The sequence below is a fragment of the Molothrus aeneus genome, chromosome 6, assembly GCF_037042795.1.
Source record: "Molothrus aeneus isolate 106 chromosome 6, BPBGC_Maene_1.0, whole genome shotgun sequence".
Taxonomy (NCBI): Eukaryota; Metazoa; Chordata; class Aves; order Passeriformes; family Icteridae; genus Molothrus; species Molothrus aeneus.
In genome coordinates this window covers 50,869,252-50,883,958 of record NC_089651.1, presented here as the reverse complement: position 1 = coordinate 50,883,958, position 14,707 = coordinate 50,869,252, and the positions used below count along the sequence as shown (strand labels likewise).

The window sequence follows — 14,707 nt, the reverse complement described above, 5'->3', positions numbered from 1 at the left end:
AGTGTGGAAGTTTTACCCATGGAAAAGTTCTCTGTGCCATACCATGGATGCCACCTGAGCTTCTGCAACATTTTGAGTTTAATAATACTCACTTCTTTTGATTTACTCAAACCTTATTAAACCTTATTTCTGTATGACTGTATCATTACTATAAACATCAAATTAGAGAAACATTTTATTTTACCTCAAATAATCCTTGCTTTTTAATAAGGGAATTTCCTTCTAGTGTCCAAAAATAAAGGTGTGATTTTCCACAGGTAACTATTATATTTGTATCAGTAGGGTGAAAATCTGCAGCAAATACAGCTTCATTAGAGCACTTGGAAGGAAAAAGAAAAACATTGTATCAAAATCTAAAATGCAAAGGAAGGAAAACAATATTACATGGTTCTCTAGTTAGGTAAACTGATACTTCTGATATAAGAATAATTCTGAGCTATTCATTTACTTACATAGACTGGATTACTTTGTAACCAAAACATGTTATGTCTTTATAAGTTAGTATCAAAATGTATCCCTAAAAATCATGTCAGATAATGAGCACTTCTACACAAAAGATTAGTTTTGGATCTTTTTCCTGCACATGCTCCTATCATTGCTGCCTAAAATTTTCTAACCAATTCTAGAATGACAACAAACAACAAAATTTTATAAAAACCTAAACTATTGGGATAATCTTAATGGAGAGAAAATATTCCCTTTCTTCATGTTCCTTGCCTTTTATACAGTGAAAGTGTTAAAAATGCACAAAAAGTTAAATACAGAAAGATATTTTATTACAAGAAACTAGATCTACATACAAGCAAGTAGTACAAAATATCTTATTGCAACACCTTGACATCTGCCAGCTTTTCTTCTTTCTGCCAGTCCCACACTGAAAGCACATGGTCATTGGAGTCATCCACAGAGCACAGGCTGCTTCCTCCATTCTGAGGCAAAACATGGGAAATATTAATGCATCATCCAAACAACAAGAGGAACATGTAAATACACATTCAAAATAATGAAATACTAATGTGTAAGTGAAGATATTTACACATATTTACTCTCTAACTGTTATACTTGTAGTTAGATCTCCATAAAATATAATAATTTATAGGGTCACACTAAAAAGGGACCTAGAAGAGAAACTCTTGCAAACTGCAGAGAAGTGTCAGGAATGTGGTAGATATCTCTTTACAAATATTCAGTAGTGGAAATTCCAAAGGCAAACTACACATCATTATCTATTTTATTAAGAAAGCTTTTCCTGATAACTGTACTGGATTTCTTTCTTTGCAATTTAAACCAATTATTTATTCTCAGATGTCTGTTAATACAGGAAACATTTTTATCCTTCATACTGGTATAATGGACCAAAATCAGAAAACATAGTAAGGAATTAGAAAACAACTTATTCTTGACAGGTGTCTTATAGTTATGACATTTATCACTCTTTCTAATCTCAATTACCCTAATTCCTTCATTCTTTCTTCATTCTTCAGGCCCAAAACAAGTGTCAGACACAGCTACAAAAACTGTGCCTTAGCAGCCCATGAGGTGGGGCAGAGGCAGGATTAAGGAACCTGAAGAGAGGGCATCTAAAGTGAGAGAGCTTCTGCTACTCAGTGGGAAGTGATGCTCAGAACAGGCCAAGCTGTGACCAAAATCACAGAGCAAACATATTAAATACTGGCTTTCTTCTGGCAAATGCCAATAGTGCTCCTGTGTTATTATGCATCTGTTTCCCTCCAGAGGGGTATTTACAGAGTGTTTGCTTAAGAATCCTTTTTATTTTTCCTTCAAAGTTGATGTCAAACTGTGTTAGCTTTCACCTTTGTATTCTTAACTAGTTCTCCCAGTACAGCCCTCTCTTTTCTACTTTCTAGAAACATAATTATCAATGGATTTCCAGTGTTTGTAGAAACTTTCACTGAAGTAAATTTTGTCTAGGGAATACAACAGGTAGTCTTCTCCTATCTAAAAATGCTGTCAGGACAACCAGACACCACCACATACACTGCTTACAGATTTGGTTGGGCACAGGGGGCTTTGCAGCTTGCACATGCCAGGTCACAGACTCAAGTTTTTATATGGGACTCAAATGCTGCCTTTATCAGCATGTAAATATTTCCTTTATCTCTGTGACAGATTAGAGTTCAAAGGATGGTGCCAAGAGGCAAACAACAGGATTTTACTATTTTACAGTCCTTTATTCATATGCCTTTGCTGCTTTTTAACAAAAGATTTTGATTCTCCTATGGGAGACTCAATTTTTAAAAAGTCTTTCATCAATCATTTTGGACACAGTGAGAGGATTAAAAGGTGCAGAGAGAGTAAATTTCTTATGCCGGGAGAAACAGAATAGGATGATTCAAGAAAAGTAGGGATGCTAAAATTTCAAGTACACAAGTATTTCTTTGACTGCCAAAGAAATTAATTGCAGTTTATTTTAAGTACATGGTAAATCTCAGAATGCTGAGATATTGTCAACTTTAATAGCAACCTACGCTGTTGGAAACAAATGGGCCACAAGCTTTGCTCCTCTACAGAAAAACATGGGAGAAAAGACAGCTTGGAAGTATGTTTTGGTCACCTAAATTTGAAAGATTTCAAAGATCTTTCCAGCAAACAGTCTTGATATGACTACTCATTTACTTTACTTACAGATTTAGAAAAAGCAATGCAAGTGACAGCTCGGTCAAAAAACCCCATTCCGATGACATGAAGGGTGTTCAGAGTCACAGAATCCCAGACACGCACGTGTGGTGGCAATTGCTATAAAACACACACAGAAAACATCAGCTCAAACAATGATGGAGAAAACCCAACAGGATTTGAAAAAATGAGAATGCATCTGAAAAAAAAAAATCATAATTGAAGGTATAAAAATTATCAGAACTTCTCTAGAGTCATCCATGTAACAGATACATCACAACAGATACATCACAAATGGTTTGCTGATTATTGTGCCTAGGACCAGTATCTGGAACTGACTATGCAGAGTGTACAGCATGTCAGATATCAGTTTGTTCACTAAAGTTCAGGGCCACTGAGGTACTCAGCATGAACTGAAAATTGTTGATGACTTTGTGACATGGGATTTACTGGTAGGCCCAGGTAGAATTTAAACAGTACCAACTGAGATAACTCTGGGAAATGTAAAAGGTAAAAATGTGAAAAGAAGCTCAGGAATTTTTAAAATGTAAATAATTTCAACATTATAAAATGGCTGGGGAAAATAACTTTATGTTCAAACTCTTCTTTACAACTGTAATCAGAATGAGATTGCATTTTGTAAATAAAATTCCAGATGTACATCCTGGCCCCAGATCAGCTCCTCCCCTCTGCCTTTGGCTCCGGGCGCCCCGCGATGCCCCCCAAGGCCACCAGGGGGCAGCCCCGGGCAGCTGGTGGAGTCCCGCGCTCACAAGCAGCGAAATCGTCCTTTAACATAAATAAATATATCTAAAACAACCCCAAGGGCGCAACAATACCTCAGTTATATTAGTGGCTTTTATATACCTATATGCTGTATTCCACTCAAACACAGACCTCAGACTTTTATGTTTTATTTCATAAATACATTGGTAAGTTAAAAAAAGCTCCAACACATAATAAAAATTAATAGTTTGTGTTACTCAGCTAAGTTATCTTTATATAAAACTTATACTGCATAGCTGGTATTTCCTTTTTTTTCCCCACTGTCCTGGTTTGGACTGGGATAGAGTTCATTTTCTTTTGAGTAGTTGGTGTAGAACAGTGTTTTGGACAAGAATAATGTGGATAACACAGATGTTTTGGCTGTTGCTGAGCAGTGCTCACCCTAAGTGAAGGACTCTCCAGTTTCCCATGCTCTGACAGTGAGGAGCAGATTTCAAGCCAGGAGGCAGCATGGTCCAGGCAGCTGATCTGAACTGTCCAAAGGGATATTCCACACCATAGAATATCATGCCCAGTACATAAACTGGGGAGTTGGCCAGGAGAAGCCAATTGCTGCTAGGTAGGGGATGAGCTGGCCATCAGTCAGTGAGCCATTGCATTGTACATCACTTTTCGTTCTTGGGTCTTATTTATCTCTTTTTGTTGTCTTTGTTGTTGTTATTATTATTTAATTAAAATGTAATAATAATAACAACAACCATACTTATTTCAATCCACAGGGTTTGTCCTTTTTCCAATCCTCTTTTTTTTTTCCAGCAAATAACTCAAACCTGTTCTTCATAGTTTGGTTTTGGTAGCTGTGATCAAAAATGACGTTGCACACTGTACAATTTAATGTCCTCCTTTCCTCCACATCCATCCACCCTCTCAGGTCTCCTTTGCAGCCTTACCCCTCCATTCCTCCCAGAGACCAGCTCCGAGTTTACCTTCAGTCTGTCATGGAACCAGAAACCATTGAGCACTCTTGATAATGGAGCTGGGTAACTCTGAGAGTGTGCAATAGGAACACTCAAATTATGTTTTGCTTCTGTTCAGTCCAAAAATGTAAGACCAATTACAGCAGGAAAAGAATACAGCATGTATCTTCTTAATAACCTGTTCTTATGAAATATAAACAATTATACATCATTAAAGAAGCCACTTACTTTCCCATCCTTGGATGTCCCTGCAACTTGACCTGTTGCTATAGTGATCCTATCAGGATGAACAGCCAGGCTACAAAAAAAAAAGAAGAGGCCAACTTTAATCTATTGACAATCTATTTCAACAAGCTATTACTTGAGATTGTAATAAATAGCCCTGTTTTAGTCATATAAAGCACACAGTACAAGTGTAAACTTTTAAAGAATATAAAACCAGAACTGACAAAACAATTGTCATACTCTTGTATTTTAAAGTCCTCTGAATTCTTTTTTCACTGCATCTGTTTTGCATGCCATTCTAAAGGCCAAGTACCCTACAAAAGGAACTGCTGCAATAATTCATTTAGCTTTACAAACCAGAAAGGCATCCTCTTTCCAGTAAACTTGATAGCTTTGAAATATCTAGAGACAGAAAATTTGAAAGAAGGAAATGAGATGGAACAGGTCCAAGGTAAAAATCTCCTTGTAAAACAACCAGATTATGCAAATAATTCAATTTATGAAACATCCTTACAATTCAAGCTGATTTGGTTATCAGGCCTATTTTTGGCTTTGAGGGACAATAGGTGTTTCATAATGCCTAATCTAAAGAAGGGATGTCAAACTCATTTCACCCATCAGATAACCCAGGTGCTCTTTTTCAGCTACACTGTGCAAACAGACTGATACCATCAAGATAAACCATATGTTTATTTAGATTTCAGTTTAATGATTCTGATATTTGCTGGTATCTAGTATCCTCTGATCTTCAACACACTTAAATCATTTTGAAGCCCAATCTGGGCTGTGTGCATGGCAGCAAACAAACCAGGTCTAGTTTACAGGCTATCTGCCATGGGTTCAGCATGCCTGAAGACTACCAGGAAGGCCACAGGTGAAATTTCTACTATTTTGCTGGTTAGGTTGAACCTAAAGGGACTGTACACCTGGTGAAGGGCAATAATTCAACCCTACTTAAAAAATGCAAGGAGAAGATTCTAAAGAAGAAGATAATGCTCAATCATCCTAAAAGAAGAGTAAGGAAAATGAGTGGCTCTCTCTCAAATAGATGTCTTATGAAGAAAAAAAGAACTGCTATTAGATGACTTACCACTTCACATCATCATTGTGACCAGTGTAATGTCTCTGGAGCTGCTCTTCCACGTTGAAGAGCACGACCACAGATGCGATGAAGTACACAGTCTCGCCCGTCGGCAGCAGGTACAGATTGCTGCGGCAGTCCCGACCCCTGTAGCCATAGCTAGAGTGCTGGTCAAGCTGCAATAACATCATCTACCCATGAAGAATGTTAAAAACAAGAAAGAAAAAAAAAAAAAAGGATTCTCTGTCCTTGTAGTTTGTAGTCTCTGTCCTAAAGTCTCCATCTCTTGGCTTGAGCACAGCTTTATTATTTGATAACCTTGAGAACTCTTTCCCTTACTACAGTAGAGAGTTTAAGCACTTTGCAGTTTTAAAACCTACATATCCTACAGAAAATACATAGCAAAGAATAGGGGAAATTTCAGATGTACTTTTCCTTCAGCATCCTCTAGAATTTGCTAAATACCAGACAAAGGCAATACTAGTTTTGTCCCAGGTGTATTTACTATTTACACTGCTTGACTAATTAAAATAAAAAATTAGACTTGATGGAAACACTGATAAGTCATTCAGCACATCTCCCTGCACTACACAAGGATTGATTGTATTATCCTGTGTGCAGGTTGATTCATTTCATTAATGTGGACATGACCTGCCAGATGGACAAAAACCATAAAAGGGTTACATCATCCATTCCAATTTATTTTTGTAGTATTTAAAAGGCAGTGGCTCAGATTCTGATGGTAGTCATATCAATATGAATGTAAAATTAATTCAATGAAATGACTGGAATAATAATCTCATTTAGACTGAAAGTTAAATCAGCCAAATTTTGTAGTTTTATTCTTCTGAAGAGTCATTAGGGACTACAACTATTTTGGCTTTCTTTTTTTTATGGGAACAGAAAGAAACAGCATTAGCAGAATCTTGGCAAAACAGAAGTGCATTCTAATGCAGTCTAGTGCATTCTAATGCAGCCAGGAGGAACTGGCTGTGAAAAATACATGGGCAGTTAATGAAACCCCATTTACATGATCTAAACAAGATACTTGTGCACTCTTCTGGATGGTCAATGACAAGCCACTCAAACTAAAATAGTCATTTAACGTTGTTGAAGTAATAAGGTCAATAGTTAACCTATAAAAATACCTATTTTAGAAGAAACAGCTTTCTGAGTTTTTCTTATAAATGCAATAGAACTAGTGCAGCATACCCAATTATTAAAGTGTGAATTCAGAAATAGAGCTTTTAGTCTTATAAACTATGTCAGCCAAACTTTCTTGAGATATTAAAGTGGGATGACATTGAAACAATCAATATCTTAAATTGGAAAGAATTTACTATCAATTTGAATCTGTCTGTGATGGTTGGTGTTACTACTCTAGATAGCTGGACAATGATTTACTTGTTTACATTCATTTTTCTCTCTAAGGCCAGAGAGCATTATGAATTGAAGCCAACATAATGTTTCCCTAGTTCAACAACATATAATCAAATTTATAGTGAACCAGCAGCTGAAGTTAGTGTAAGGAATTGAACATCTCAAAAAAGTGGAGAACATTACACAAACATGCATAAGTAACAAATCTCAGTGCACAAAAATAGCCATTAAATGGGAAAGATTACATTCTTTAGGGAAAAATCTCCTTTCTTTACTATTCTTCTTGCAGGGAACAATGCTGCATTCAACCCTTCACATGACTGCTGTTGTCGAACACTCAATTTCTTTCTATCAGCGTTTCTTCTCAAATGCAAACTCCTGGGGTTGATCCCTCCTTTTCCTCACTGTTTCCCACACTTGGATTTGGTGGCTTTGACTTGGATTTGGTGAGCTGGCATTTCAGGGAGTGTTACCTTGACCTTTTCTTTTCATTTGGCCTGCAGTTTTTGTTTCAAACCTCCTGCCTGCCAAGTGAGTTGCTCTTAAATGGATCTGGGAAGGCCACTGCTCCCACCCTGATGTCCCTAGTGCTGATTTCTCACTTGGATTTTGCACCTCTGCTCCAGCCCCCCTCACACTTCATCACTCACTGTTTTTGTTTTTTCATGTCCTAATATATATGATAATATATCAGAGGTGTGAACCTTTTTCAGCTTGCCCAGAGAACTGCTAAGGCGACTGTAATAACCCTTTATGGTTCTGGAATGCCCTGAAATCTGTACACATTAGATTTTCTTCCTGCTGTTTCTCATCATACTCTGCTTTCCTTTCCATTTGTCCACACCACCTCCAATATCTTGTTTCCCTATCCCCATTCTTACATTATAGAGCATTTCTGGCTGTACTCCCACAGCTGCACTCATTTATCTGTTACAAAGATGTTTTTTCCTATTCCAGTTCTGTTACCCTCCAATCAAGCAGTGCAGCTTCTCCAACTCAACTGGAATGAATGCCTGAAATATTGCTTGGTTTTCTTCTGTATTTGTTTTTCTTCTTAAATGATCTTATGCTCCTGCTCACAGTTTCTCTTCCCCTTGTTACAGTCTGTAAAGTGAGCATCACCTTCTCCTTTTTTTTTAAAAATTATTTTTAAAGTGTCTTTCTAAACCTTCCATATACCTAGTCATTGCTATAAATATTAAGTATGGATATCATGATTGGATTTAATTGCAAATAAATTAGAAACAGAAGAAGCTAGCAGAATATTTTTGGAAAAAACTACCTCCTCCTCAATACCATTTAGAATAACCATCTAGGGTTAGTTAGATTGTTTCATTAATTCACACCTCTTCTATTCTTAGACAACCTTAGACAGGATTCTGCTGGGTAAATGGACACACACCTGGAAGGACATATGAATATTCAAACTAAAAATAATAATCCATCTGGCAAATATTCAGTCATTCAAATAAGCTTAACTGAGAAACTAATGAGACTGAAATCATGACCTACTCTAATGATAATTTCTTATAATAGTCTGAAATATTGACGTCAGGTTCCACCTACATGCTGCTAATGACATTTTGCTTTGTGTCATGCTTGGGTGTTCTGTTGTTTCAGTGAGCTTTCTAACATTTCCTCCTTACCATCCTTAGGCCCCTTGAGTGAGGAGCTCCTTACAACTGCAAAAGACATCATTCAGTTCTGTGGTGATAAATAGTGAAAACCTGTAGAACTAGATGGTAAAGTGCTGCAAGCAGCTTTTATCACTGTAATCTCACCTGTTTTATTAATTTTATAAATTTTTTGTCTTTTTAACTCATCTTCACTTAGTTATGCATGCATTATCTATGCAGTTCCAGCAGAATGGGATAGAACATACAGGCTCAGCTGCAATAGGAATAATAAGAATAGTGTTACTAAATCTGTCATTAATCTCTTGTGAATACAAAGGGACTTTTGGAAACTCTCTGAACATTCTGAAACCACATGCAGTTCTATTTATACAACTTTGAAAAAGACTATGCAGTCTGTCTTCTTTTATGAAGTCAAAGTAATTTCCTATTTACACTGCAACCAGAAAAGAGATTTTTCTTTCAAGAGAAAACCTTATGATGATGTCATCTCTCTAAAGATAATAGATATTATAAATAAACTCAGATCTTCTTGTGTTTATATTTTATCTTGAATCATCTATTATATATAATAAGATTACATAAAAGTGAAATGTCTTTTTTTAAGTAAAGAATATATTCTATCATTATACTTAAATGTGAAACAGGAAAACTTTCATATGTCATGAAACACTGATTGCTTTCAAGTTAGATTTCTGCAATTGTGTCCACTCATAGAAGTCAGTGGAAAAATCTGGTTGTTCAGTATTTGTGGTGTTTAAGCCCCCTTAAGATACAAATCCAAATATTATTTTATATATTATATTGTATAAATTTTATGGCTAAGCACGTATCAGTTGCACAGCACTACTCAATTCAGGGCTTATTCCAGTTGAATGTACCATCCTCTTAAGGACAATGGTGTACATTTTATAAAACAGTTTAAAATGATAAATTACTCCTAAGAACTAAACGAATGATTTTACTGCTGAGAAAAAAAAACCTGAGCTTGTCTTATGCATATTATAATTAATTATCCCATCTCACTACATTCTTATGATATGCCTAGTTTAATCCTTGGCTAATTAGAATGCTTCAGACTTAACCTTCAGGCAACATTCAAGCAAAATCTTTCTTAAGCTGCCACCCTGTACTTTACAAGGTGAAGAACAGCAGTCTCAAGAAATTAACACCTATTTTCAATGGAATGTCACTTCAGCAATTAAATGAACCCTATGACCTTAATCCTGCTATACTTTAGCTCGAGAAGTTATTTAACCCAAATCATTATGGAATGATTGATTTCCAGTAGTCCTCCAGCACAGAAAGGATACACCCATTCCAGCTTAAGCCTCTTGGCTGGTAGTTCTACTTTTGCTTCCAAATTGTAAGATTCCACTTGCTCTTTGGGCATGTACATGGTAACAGGACGTCCACGAAGAAACATTTTTACGTATCCTTCCTCTACAAAAGGTCAGAAATGTTTAATGTTACACAAAAAAGCCATTGGGGAGAATTCCAGTGCTCCTCCATCCCTTCCCACATAACAGTTTGGTGCATTACAATTATAAAATGACATGCAATCTCAAACTTAGAAATTTAGCAGGTTTTTTTTTCCTAAATCATAATCACTAAGCAGACTTTTTAAAAAACATATGGAGTCCCTTCTTCCTCTAAATATTCTGAGTAGCAGAATTAGAACTAAACAATGTCATGAAGAACTACAAAACAGAAAGGTCTGAAATTGAATTTTTAAAAAAATGTTACAATATTATGGTTTTTAAATATTAAAAATGAAGGGGAATACATCAAAGATTACAATTAACGCAGAAATGCCACTTAAAATTAATTTTATTTTTTAATCAATGTTTACAGTTGAGCATCAGCATCTAAATTATTTTCCAACACTCAGTCGCATTCTTTGCATCCCAGTGTAAAGATATGCTTTACACTTGATACAGTGTTAGAGATACATTCGAAATAAGGAACACAAACAATTAGTAAGAGGAATCATGCTGATGTACATGCAGAAAAGATATGTGCTTTAAGAATTACTAAACATTGAGAAAAGAATGACAACATTGAGAGCACATTAAAAGAAAGGAAAATGACATACAGGAGAGAAGCTACAAAAACTCAATTGGCTGACAGAAGTAAACATTTCTAGAAGAAAATACTAAAAGTAATCTGTTGAACTGGTAAGAAATATTTTTGGGGCAGAGAAGCAGAGATTAATAACAGATCTGGAAGTACTGACTTGGGGACTTCATGGGGCTTATAAAACTAGGAGATCTGGGAAATGCCATGAAGGTCTGACTAGGACTTTTGGGAAGTGGCAAGGCCAAAGTGGGTGTCCTGTGAACTTCTGATGAAGTTTGTCCAGATTCAGAACGTGCTGGCTCTTGCTGCTCCATCGGCAGATCAAGGGGTTCAGCCTTGTTCGCATGCGAATCAAGCAGTTTTGGAGTCAGTGACATCTGTAGAGTTACTAGACAGAATAATCGTGGGCACAGAGGAAATGGAAGGGCAAAAGTAACAAAAATCATGTAAATGAAAAAAAAAGATACAATTTAGGACTTTTAAATTATGCTATGAATTTTTAAGTATCATTACAAATATACCACTATTTTTTAAATTTGTAAGCTAAGGCTTTATTTTAATTTGAAATATGCATATGCTACAAATCCTGACTAAATTAATAAGATTTATTGATTGAACAAATAAACATCATAGCAATGCTGTATTACCTAACTAGATGTGTATTTTGTCTTTACACTAAGTTATATGGGAAAGAGATCTACCTGACCTGTCAAAGTTACAGTTAGGTCTCTCTAGCTTCATTTACAGAACACATACATAAAGTGAAAGCAACAGAAAACTTAATGCTAAAAAGAAGAAATAATAATGATGAAATAATGGTGACAGAAGGTTGGAAGTTCAAGATGTTTGTTAAAATGATAGAATATTGGAATTGTTTTAAAAATCTACTCCAATATAGCTGTATTGGAAAATAAAATAGAGGGTAGAGCATTAAATAGCAAAGCATTACAGCACTATTTGTATGCGCATGCAGCATCTATTTAATGAGCTTCAAACACGTGCCAACACTGCTGATGCTGGTGCACTGGAAGTCAACAGATTTTCAGCAATGACAACTACTGGCTGCACTTATCAAAGGCTGTGAATGAACCAAAGTTTAATTCACCAAGCTGCTTTTCTCATCTGAAGCTTATGGGACTCATAAAACTTGCATTTAGCTATCTACAGCAGGAGCATTTGACCTAGTCACACCAGACTAGGAAAACAAACTACATCAAGTATATTACAACAAGTATATGAATTATGCCTTCAGAATGTGTATATGTCTCTCTCCTAACTGTAAAGAGGAACTTAGGCTGATTAGGTCAAGTACAGAGGTCATACTGTGTACTTATTTCTAACGTCTGGTAATATTCCATCTCTACTAGTTTTCATTCCTAACCCAAATACATTATCTACACAATCAATCTCCTCTTTTTCATACTTTTCTTAAGTAAGTTTATAAGACAGCAGAGTTCTAAATGTAAAGATACAGATGTAAAGACAGACAATCATCAAACTACAAAGACAGACAAAGAGTGAAACTTTTAGACAAATGTATCTTTTACATCTGCGGTTTTGTAAATTTCATATTGTTGTTGCATAAACGAACAGTTAATGAACTGAAATAAGAAGGACATCAATGCCAGTGGGATCTGCAGAGGAGACCACCACCGATTGCAGGTATAAATTTGTACAAAGAATACACAGAGGTAGAGACTCTCTAACAGACTTTGCTTTGAGAACAAACATTTTTGCTTTGTGAAATTCACATTTATTGCAAAGCTGAAAGACGCTGATTAGTGGAAAAACTGTTAGGATATAGCTATTTCTAAAAAGCACATAAATCTGTGATCAGATCACAGATATAAACATGCATCAAAAATGTGCATATTTACACTACAACTTAACTAAAGCTTTAGACACCAACGTGGTATGTTTACCAATGTAACTCTGCTTTATGACACTAAGCAAAAAGCAACGAGAAATTAGTTGTAGGCCTAGGTCTGTTTATTTAAGATTCAGAAAAATCTACAATCTACTCAATAAGTAAAAGCAAGAGAAAACAAAGGCTTCTATGATTATGTTAGGCTAACAGCAAACAGCCAACAAAGGGGCAAATTCTATACAAATTTCAGCAGAAGTGCAGAATGCCATTTCAAACACAGTGAACATCCACGTGTTGCCATATAGCTCTCTCAACATTTTTTTTTAAATTCAAATTCTTAGGACTAAGTCCGCAGGAATGTAAATTATAACCCGTTATTACAATTAAAGTGCACCTGAGGGTTATAATTCAGTAGATTATATAATAAATGATATAACATTTTGTTTCACTCAAAAGAACTAGAAAAGTTTTAACATTGCAAAATGCACACAAGTTAGAAAACAGCTGTATATATAGTGAGTTTTTATCCCACCAGAGCCATTTTGCTTTGAGAGCTATGAGGTTTTGGAAGTGAAGCCTACCTTTGCAGTGTGTCACACGGCGCTTCCCTTGTGATTACAGAGACAGAGACAGAAGGGCTAGATAAAGATGTGTTTGAATACAATAACTCTCTAAATACCTGCTCTAGAGGCTGTCCAGTCTTAGTCTGCTGCAGGCTAACCTGGGGCTTGACAAAACACTGAGCCATACACTGAGTAATTACATTCTAAACCTCCTTCCTCAGTTAGGGGCCTCTGATTCTACCATTAAAACACTGGCTTAAACTCCATTATGTAACCATATACTTAAGTAAAATACCAAGTATAACCTTCTTGGAAAAGTATTCATTTCAGTAGGAATTTTGTCTAGGTGAGAAGGACATCAATGTAGTGTCACATCTGTTTAATTACTGACTTTATCTATGGGAAAAGTGGCAGAAGAAAAAATATTACAACACCTTTTTTTACATGGTGTAACGGAAGGAGAAATATTAGGCAAGGAAAGCATATTATGTGCAAATCAGAAGTTTTCCTTTTCTAAACCATCAGTTTTTATGGAAGGGGCATGAACCATGAATATATTGTCACTAGAGATTAAAGTGCTTATTTAATTTCATGTATTTTTGACTTCAAAATCAGTTACATTAAACCTTGAAATATGGCTTAAAAGCTTTATTGGATGCTGATCAATCCGTGCAGTAAACAAAAGATCTCCAACTTTTTCAGCTTAATGTATGATTACTGTCACAGAACTATGCATAAAAATAATACAATACATCTGATAAATCAACACTTTTTCCCCCTTCCCTATTTTGCTAAAAGGAATCTTTATTTTAGTTATTGTTGACTTTTCAGAACAAAAATCACTGTGGTATACACTACTCAGCTTCATATTTTTATTAAGACTCTTCAAAACTTTTAACTGCTTAATGACAAGAACAAACACTGCTTTCACTTACACCTACTATTTCACTTTCAAAATCTTTCAGCAGGGATAATACCTAAGTTGGAAAAAATTGAAGTGCTTTTCAAATTAAAGAGAGATTACCAAAACTGTAGTAACAAACCACCTTTTTATTTGTAATTTGACAAATTACATTACAAGGCTTTGGGACAGATGTAGCAATCTTTAGAGGAAACTGTTTTATGATTAACATGAACTTGGCACTGCTTTAATTACCAAAACCTTAATATTGCTTTGAAAGAGAAAACATATATGGAGTAAGAAGACATGGTCTTTTTTGTCCTTGTCTTCTTACAAAGAATATCAACTGTAAAATAAATCTCTAGCATCAATAAAATCTAAAGTGAACTGATCAACTTTTTAATACTATATCAGCAGCAGCCTGTAAATATCATGTTTAGATTCCCAATACCAATTTCTAGGCAGCCACAGAAGAAAGGGGGCTAGTGGGGGAACCCAATCACAGTTACTATCTGCTTAAAAATTTGAAAAGTTCCTACCTGCACTGAACATTGGTTCCTTGGGTTTGCTGTGAAAATAATGAAGAAATTACTATTTTAAAAGCATGCACATACAGTCTGCACATGTATATGTATCA

At 35.6% G+C, this 14,707-nt stretch overlaps 1 protein-coding gene across 7 annotated transcripts in view; it reads right to left on the bottom strand.

The window, feature by feature from the left end:
- EML1 (EMAP like 1) overlaps positions 1-14,707 on the bottom strand; it is a 121,852-nt gene that overhangs the window by 16,563 nt on the left and 90,582 nt on the right. For 4 of the 7 annotated variants that reach the window (XM_066551507.1, XM_066551512.1, XM_066551505.1 and 1 more), the window contains 8 exons: positions 14,610-14,638; positions 13,188-13,214; positions 9,974-10,103; positions 5,656-5,805; positions 4,569-4,638; positions 2,647-2,757; positions 834-929; positions 185-319 (listed from right to left, as the gene is read on the bottom strand). In XM_066551507.1, coding sequence (XP_066407604.1) covers positions 185-319; positions 834-929; positions 2,647-2,757; positions 4,569-4,638; positions 5,656-5,805; positions 9,974-10,103; positions 13,188-13,214; positions 14,610-14,638 — 748 coding nt within the window. The remainder of the gene's footprint in view (positions 1-184; positions 320-833; positions 930-2,646; positions 2,758-4,568; positions 4,639-5,655; positions 5,806-9,973; positions 10,104-13,187; positions 13,215-14,609; positions 14,639-14,707) is intronic. The other 3 variants (XM_066551506.1, XM_066551509.1, XM_066551510.1) reach the window with 1 other exon arrangement.